Genomic DNA, 8,848 nt, shown 5'->3' with positions numbered 1-8,848 from the left:
TGGCTGCTGTAGCTTCACACTTAACAGCTATGAATGAAGTATTGATCTGTTCATTTAGCTCTTGGTAAGAAAGCCAATAAGCAAATCTCCCAATTGAATCACAAAAATAGCGTAAAACATTGTTACCCATCAAAACAGTTTAGCTTTCATTCTATTCATGTTTTTCTGTTACAGCAGTTATACTCCCACCTTTCAGTTTTCCTCTTCAAACATTATTTGTCTTGATAACATTGGTTCTGTGACGACTGAACTGTGTGTTCGTCAACCACCTCACACCAGAAGTCACACATTTGCTCCTGCGAAGCTCTTTTTTGTCAATTTTAAAATCGGTGAAATGATCAGCTGTTTTAAACGAGTGAGGTCTGACAAGTTTTATTTGATCCAACATGTGTGTTCACAGTCACAGCTGTGAAGCTCACTGTGATCTCATTCTGTGCGATTCATATTCAATCATAAAAGGCTGGGTGGAGACTCTTCCTCCTTCATTGTGAAAAATAAATACACGGCGCTTTACCACCACTCATGATACAAAACAAAAAGCAGGAAACATACCGCACCTAGCTCTACACAATCATGTAGTAATCATGACATGTGATCATGTCATTTTTTCAATCTACTGTAAAATACATGCAAGTAATGACATGCATACAATTTGACATTTCATTGTGCAACTTTGTCATTACTTACCTAAACTTCAAGACATGTAGGCAAAATCTATGCACAAATCAGGCCAGAAATCGGCCAGAAATCTATCTGGCCGCTGTGCAAATATAGAATCATAAAAAAAGGTTTTCTTTACATACTTGAACACAATACGGATCATCCAACAGATTAAAAGAACAAAACGACATGTTGCTCAGGCCGTTGTTGAATGAGTTTTTGTCAGAGAGATGTTCTCAGTTTCAGTCCTCTTCTTATTGCAAAGGTGAACTCTTGGTGGGAATCATGATTCTAGACTCCATGCTTCTGATCAGAGGCACTGAGGGCAGACAGAGAGAAACACAAGTGTTAAAAACTTAAACTCAAAGAATGTGGAATGAAATGCAATTTCCATTTTAACACACACACAACTTTTCCAGTTGCAACTTCAGACCATTATGATGTAATTCCCATGATTTCCCACAATGTGTTACAGGTCAGCACACGTATTGTGTGTTCATTAGAATGCCGTCATTGCATCATGTTCACTGTTCACACGTCTTTCCCAGACAATACTTTCATGTTGCTCCTTTCCACAGAATATATGCACTGATCTCTGCCTGAACTCTCATCTGATAGTCCAGTAAACTTTATATTTTAATACACAAGTTGTCTTTCTAAACCATTGACTCATTGATATTGTAAACAACAATATCTGATTTCCATCTTGATTCAAGTTGAATACTCTCACATGTAGCTCATAGCTCCTATCTGACTTCCTATTGCTATCATTTTAACAGCAAATGAAGTTAAAGCACAACTTCAGTCATTGATTGATCTAAATCCCGAAACCACCTTTGGCTTAATGGTGCATTTGTTTTCTTGGGAGTATGTGTTTGTGGTTGGTTTGCATCTCTCCTACCTGTATAATACACATTTGAATCCCATCCCTCCTTCAGCCAGGCAGAGTTCCTGGTCTCCTCGCGGGACAGAAGGCTTTCATAAGCTGTAAACACAGTTGACCAAAGCGTATATGACATTAAGTGTGAATAAATTCATGCCATGCTCATACAAAACATTTAGCTTTAACATTCTTAAGAAATTGATTTCAGGCACACTGTTGTTCTGGCGGCACAAATAATGTTCAACTGGGTTACTAAACCTTAGCTGGAGCCAAAGAAACATGCAAACAAATATTTCCTTTTTTCAATTTGACGAGACACAGAGGAGGCAAAATAGCGATAATCAAACTCATACAAAGTCATACAAATCCCTTTAAAACTGCCTACATCTAGGGAACACTTTATATCGTGAGGGGTATTTAATTTGCCTATTTTGTGGGTCAGAGGCTGTCATTCGTGAATGGGGCCAGTCATTCTGACACTCATGTGGCATATGTCAACATCAGCATCTAACCGTGCTACTGCGTTTGCTCGATTACAACATCACTGAAACGCGGGTCAAAGATTGACATGGTTGCATATCACAAAAAAAACAAGTAGCTCAGTGTAAAACTACTTTATCTGGACGATTCACAATTGTCTCAGGTTGTTCTACATTTGGTTTTTTTTGACACTGTGGGTCAAGTCAATTTTATTTATTTCACAATTTTGCCTCTAGGGGAGACATGAAACAGATGTCTTGTGACCGGAAAAGACCAACATGGTAAAATTACAGTTCGGACAATCAGCACGACAAAATTATACAAAACCTGCAGAGGACAATAAATGCAGTGTTTCTACATCACTGTTTCCTGTATTATCACCTTCTTCTAATGATCAACCCCCGAAAACCTTACATGGCATCACATGACATCATTTCCAAACTCTGCCTGTAGAGTTGTAGCTTGTTCAGCAACCATTCCCTTTATGAGAGGTAGTAAAGCCACGATATCTCTGAGGCGATGAACAAAACAAAACGTTACACACTCACCCCACAAATGATGAACAACATAAAGGTCGCCGATCTGTGAGAAGAACCCGCCCACTGCTTCTTGGTTTTCCTGTCTGTACTTGATCGCCCTCGCCCTGTTGTAAGACATTTTATTTTCAGGAGTGTAATGATGACCTGAACACCTGTAATACTTCATGTTTACGATGGAAAATGAAGCTGGTTGAGCCTTACCAGTGGTTTCCCCATTCAATCATAGTTCCTGGCTGAAACACACAATGTCAAATATTAACACAGCTTTGAACTGAAATAGGACATTAAATAAATTGCACCACGATCCCTTCACACAGGACACTTATTTTACATGTACACATACAGCCTAATCAGCCAAAGTGCTTGTATATAAACCAGCACAGTCCCACAAACAGCACATTCATATCCTATTTATTTTACACAGATCAATCAACTCAATGTGACATATGAGCCCACATGCACACAGATCTGATCATGGCTGTGTTTTCAACCACTTTATCAGGTGCGTTGCTCCATTCATGCAAACCTCTTGGCATTAATGTGTGCTGCAACGTCTTGTTTATCAAAAACAATGCATCTAAAAGCTGAGATATGCCTCGCTGATAAAGAGAGATAAGAGGACAATTGCATGACTCCTTCTAGATAACAGGCAGCACAAAAAGTATGCAAATACATACACATTTATTTTTTAATGCACGAGTTCATTTTGAGATGTTGCGCTACTTTGCTTCCACACATGTCTTCTTTCAGACGAATGGAAAGAAAATGTCAAAAATGCACATTGAGGTTGTTTCTTTTACCACTTTGTCTATTTCTCCTGATCGCACCAAAAGTTAGGATTAGTTAATGCCTCATTTGAACATACAATTTCACAAAAAATAACATTTTTTATTCTCCATTCATAAAACATTTTCTTCCTTTTTTTTTATTGGCTGTTGACGGCATTTTCTGATTCATGGATTGGAAAAACCGTGAAATAATCATGCCATGGCTGTAATACAAAAACAATCCTGCTACTCAGAAAGAGTACGTTACACATTTTCATTATCAACTTCATTGTGTCCCTTGATTTATACAACAAATAGAGATCTTCAGAAAACATTTACTTTGTAAACCGTTAAAGTTTAATAAATCTCTGCAACTGTATGTTAGAGAGGCATTACATCTGTGTTATATTTGTAGTAAAAATACATGTTACACAACTGAGAGAACTGACTGATTGACGGTGTAAAGTCTCTTAGAACTCAAATAAAATCAATGGAGCTATATTCAAATACTTGTCACGTGTCATGCAGTTGTGTGTAATCTATGTGGGTACCTTGAGTTTATAGGTTCGCATTTCATAGATGTTGGGTCCTGGTCTGGGCACGGGTTCATTCCAGAAACTGAACTCCAGAAGGAGCTGATTTCGCCTTGAAATTAACATTTTAGCCCTCTCTCTCCGAAACTCTTCATACTCCTGAAGAGAGATAAAAAAAAATGTATAATAAGAACATACAAAGATATACTATACAGTGCCTTTTCTATTGCAGTGTGAAATTAAATTCTAAGCTGCACTTAAAATATCAGCCTTTTCTTGAACTTCCTATTCTGCCTGACAATGTAAAATATTATGAAACAGTTCAGTCAACCTTGTTGTTGTCCAACTTCATCAGACATTCAGTCAACGCTGGGTAGCCTCCTCTGTACCGCCATAGATGCACTGCGAGGGACAAACCAGCAGATGTCACTGTAGCACCGCGTGAGGACAGATGCCACCCACACAAACACAGAGACACAGCGCCTCCATCACCATGGGATCACTGCTTGTTGTCACCGAGTGCTGTTAATGTATGGTATACACTGTAAATGATCATATGTACAAGGAGAAGTGTAGGCGGTGAGTCATCTGCTATAGTGTCAGTACATTTCTCTGTGATGCTCTGCCAAACTATTTACAGCCAGCTTGAATCAAATGGTGTCGTTCATGAGGCCTTGAGACGGAAAAGACAAGAGCAACAAGAAGCGACTCTTCTCACCATGTTTTAGTCATTTTTTCCCCGCTTACCAGCTTGGTCCTGTTCTCCGTACCAGGTATTCCAGCTTCCCACCACCTCACATGGGTAATCCTGGTCCTGATGGAGCCTGTTTTGCACCTCGGCCCTAAAGGGGCAGCACGAAAGAAGATGTGAAAACATTTTCACACATTGTGTGACAGCAGCAGTTATAAATATGCTGTTACTTAACGCCCAACTAGAGGGCACCCGGAGAGCATAAAGTCCACAACTCTCCAACTTAGTGGTTCACCCAACATGACTTAAATTTCACGCAAAATGACTCTGAAGAATACTATGGAATAATCTTGTGAATGTGGGAAACTTATTAGCTGAGATTGTATGGATGTATTTAAAGTTTATTTTAATATTGCCAGAACTTAACTTGATGGTGCAGTTAATGCAGGGAATGTTTTAAAGCAGTGAACACACTCACTCTAGACTGTTGTATGCTTCCAGGCACTCTGGTTTGACATTGTGAACTGAAAAAAAAAGACAGACAGACAGACTTTTCAAAAATGGGAGTTTTTTTTTTCTTTCTTCATTTTTAAATACAAGCAACCATCAAATTCTTCAACAAAGTAATTTCACACTCCGATTCAGCGAAGACTTCGATATACAGAACTGATTCGCTCTCAATAGGTTATAGGCTACGGCTGATCGAGTGCTCAAATTGAAATCCCGACATGGTGTGACGTACGCCACCAAAAAAGATCAAAGCCCCGCGAAGAACAATAGCTTTCTCTGCGAGAGACAGACACAGTTATCGCCACAGACTCTAAAGAAGAGCAGGAGAAATAAATGTGGGATGTCGCCTTGAAAACATCACAGACTGACTACATCACGCTAGAATAACTTGTTGCTGCCATACGTTTCACATGATAAGGACTTGTTACATTTGCAGTCCACTGCTTGTTTCTCGTGTTACTTCCAGTTGTTCTCTGAGGTCACTGAGGCCATTCTGGATTGAATTTAATGAACATTATTTATTTTGTTCACTTGCGTTCAGCCTCCTGCAGCCTCACGCTTTAAAGAGCATGCGCTGCCACTTGAACAGTATAGTAAAAGATCTTGTGCCTACATTGGATTTTGTACAGGTTGCTGGTCTCTCTCTTTGACAGCAGGTTGGAGTGGGCATCTTTCCTGGCATCGACTTTGTGCTCAAATATGGAACGGAGCCAGCCTTTGTCGCCATTCTCTGAAAAACTCCTACACAAGAAACAAGACAAAAGAAAGTTTCACAAAGGCTCAAAGCAACAACGTAAAAGTTGTCGGTATTAAAAGAAGAAAAACTTAAAAGGATCGTGGAGATATGCGTGACATATGGGATAAAAGATAGTCATGCTAATGTACTTTGATACAAACAAAAAAACATGCATACTGTATGAGTGAGTGGGCTGAATGCCGTTGCTTGTGTCTTCAGCATAAAAACATCTTCTCACTCACTCTGGAGTGAAATAAAAGGGGAATATCATTCACTTTAAGAACTATTGTTACAATCTAAGGAGCTCCAATTGGTATTTGAGCGTGAATAACTGTCTGTCAAAGTTAGAGAGCGGAGAAATACGAGTTTAAGGAACTGTGCTGAAGTTAGTGAGCTGGAAAAGACCGTCATAGTAAAGCAAACAATGACTAACCCAGCGGTTACACTATCCACATTAACATCTACATTACTTATGTATGGCTCATAATCACAAAAACTAATTGATATTGAAATAAGTTAAATATTATAGACAGAGCTAATGTATATAGTGTTAAAAACAGCTCCAACACACTTCTTTTTAAATGACCTTCATAGCTACTTATAAACTCATTCTTTTTTTAAACCATTTTAAAGTTGCGTCAATGTCAACGTTAATCTGAATTTGTGAATTTTTTCACAGGGTGTGAAGTGTTGAACCCAAAGAGAATAGTTGGTACATGCCCACTTATGGATTTGGGAGCTCTATTGTGTATTTATTTACTTATTTGTCACTTTCAAGGCCGTCTTTTGATTCATAAACATTTTCCAAGGCTTTATTTATTATTCTAAAATCCACAAACTTCCAAGGTCAGGCAGATTTCTCTTTTTAATATCCTTAAGGGCCAATGACTTTAATTGGGAACTATAATTAGAAATGCATTTCCCATGGCTCCCTCTCAAAAAAAAGAACAAAAATAGGCCTGCATGGCATTCCAGCCAGAAATGAGTGTTTTTTTTAAAACAGCCAGCCACAGAGGAAATGCGTTCAGTGTGGAGGCAGAGATAAGGTCGGTTACATTCACAGTCAGCTTCACGGGACAAAGTGCAGAGGTCCAGCAAAAAAACAAACTGCCTGTTTGCTTTGTTATTAATGACCCCGACTCCTCAGAGCATTATGCAATACACGCACGCATCGACTCACCATATCATTTAGACTCACAATGTAACGTGTTACACTTGAGTAAAGACGAATATTAATATGAAGTTAATAAGGTGAGGGCTGAAAAAGCGAAAGTTACAAAGCGGTTAAAGCTTGGTTTAGTGTCCCGTTAGGCAAACACAGAAAAGTCTGTTGAAGTACGTTTTAGTTTTTGAGAGTCACATTTAGATATACATTTTTCTCCAAGTTTAAAATGCACTGTCAGCAGTCTGTAACGGCGCTCCTTACTTTAAAGTAAACGTCTTTACCTGCTCGCCAATTGGTTCAGATTCACAGAATACTTGAACAGCTTCTGTCCTTTAGCCCACACAGAGGTGACGTTGGTCGTCGCCATGTTGCTCTGTGAAGTAAAAGTCTTGGTCTGACGCGTGAACACACACACACACACACACACACTGGGCTGGTTAATGTTTACTCGACCCGTCTGTGATGTATTGATGGCCAACCCTGACCACCCTGGTAATGGTAAGTAAGTAAGATGTATTTATAATGGTGAGCCTATTTAAAAACACGCGCGTGGCTCTGTGACGCAGGACAAAGGGATCAATACGCAAAATCGATCAGACCTGATTAGTTGAGATAATGAACAACTTAAAAGGAAATAAAGCTACTTTGTTGCTGAAAGACGTTTTAAAATCTTATACCAGAAACGGCTTAGTGCCTCAGTTGTAGCCTATGAATAACACCTGTGGTTTATTCAACTTTATGATAATTATTCGCATCCTTAATGCTTTGGATATCATATTTATGTCACCAAACAGCAATAAGACTTGAGCAATAACTAAACAAACCTGCATTCAGCATAAAGTTGAGTCATTTACATCCCTGAACGTACAGTAAACTGTACAAACAAACATGAGTAAAATCATACATTATGTGAGATAACACCTTTCAGAGACTTAAACGTACTGAATGTATTATCTGAATAGTTATAATAGTTTTGCAACAGGTCCAGTCGCTGCTATCTTTTTTTTGTTTTTTAATTGGGGAATTATTTTGCATTGAAAATCCTTCCCATGAGCCATGTATATAGTTGCACAGAACGTAAGTAAAGTAGGCAACATTAAGTACCTCGACATTGCACTTAAAAACATCTTTCAAATACTACAAATAAACCTAACTCCGCCATGCAATGTCTATGATGTTATACAAATACATACGCAGCCTTATATTACTCAAGTTGTTGTTTTTCTTTAATAATATGCAATGAAATGACTGGGCTCAGTCATGGCAGATCATTTTTGGGTGTATGTGGGAGCGCTACATGTCTCCAAATGACAGCTTACTGTATCTAACACAGTTTGAGTTGTCCCTCTGCAGCAAACGGGTCTCTTATCTAACAGTGGATCATTCTTTCAAAGCGGGTTCTATTAGATAGTCATGCAGTACTTAAATCATTTTTGTTCAACCCACTTTCACATCTTTTCATACATAATGCGATGCTCTCTGATCCCCTCTCTGATCATTCTACCCACTGACATTATATAACATCAAATCAGATCATACCTAAAAAGAATCATACTCAATACCTGTATTGTATGCCTGTGTTCAATGACTCTAACACTATATTTCAAGCATGCACACATGCAGTACTGTGTTATTCAAACTATCCCTGAATAACCTTAAATAAATTGATTGGGTATTTAACGAGTTTTATTTGCTATAAATGCATTTTATTCAGAGGAATATGCTCGGATGACTTCATCAAAAAATGACATCGTTCAAAAATGATATCCTTGCACGTCTCCATCATTTGGTTCATCAGTCGATGAACACGGGGTTACACGGAGTGTTGACGAGACTTGTTTCATCTTTCCGGGCATAAAAATACAGCAATTACAGTAACACTTT

General features: G+C 38.6%; 1 protein-coding gene across 1 annotated transcript; it reads right to left on the bottom strand.

Annotated features, from left to right (window-relative positions):
• Nucleotides 1-420: 420 nt before the first annotated feature.
• On the bottom strand, nucleotides 421-7,332 carry nipsnap1 (nipsnap homolog 1 (C. elegans)). Its single transcript, XM_079270835.1, has 10 exons — nucleotides 7,246-7,332; nucleotides 5,677-5,804; nucleotides 5,032-5,077; nucleotides 4,610-4,704; nucleotides 4,194-4,264; nucleotides 3,881-4,021; nucleotides 2,764-2,795; nucleotides 2,572-2,666; nucleotides 1,562-1,645; nucleotides 421-979 (listed from the first exon to the last, which is right to left on the bottom strand). The coding sequence occupies exons 1-10, from the start codon at nucleotides 7,329-7,331 to the stop codon at nucleotides 915-917; spliced, it is 843 nt and encodes a 280-aa protein (XP_079126961.1). The 5' UTR covers nucleotide 7,332; the 3' UTR covers nucleotides 421-914.
• Nucleotides 7,333-8,848: the final 1,516 nt, after the last annotated feature.

The sequence above is a fragment of the Melanostigma gelatinosum genome, assembly GCF_949748355.1.
Source record: "Melanostigma gelatinosum genome assembly, chromosome: 6".
In the NCBI taxonomy this organism is placed as follows: domain Eukaryota; kingdom Metazoa; phylum Chordata; class Actinopteri; order Perciformes; family Zoarcidae; genus Melanostigma; species Melanostigma gelatinosum.
Note: the sequence above shows the minus strand (reverse complement) of the source record. Positions and strands in the feature narration are given on the sequence as shown.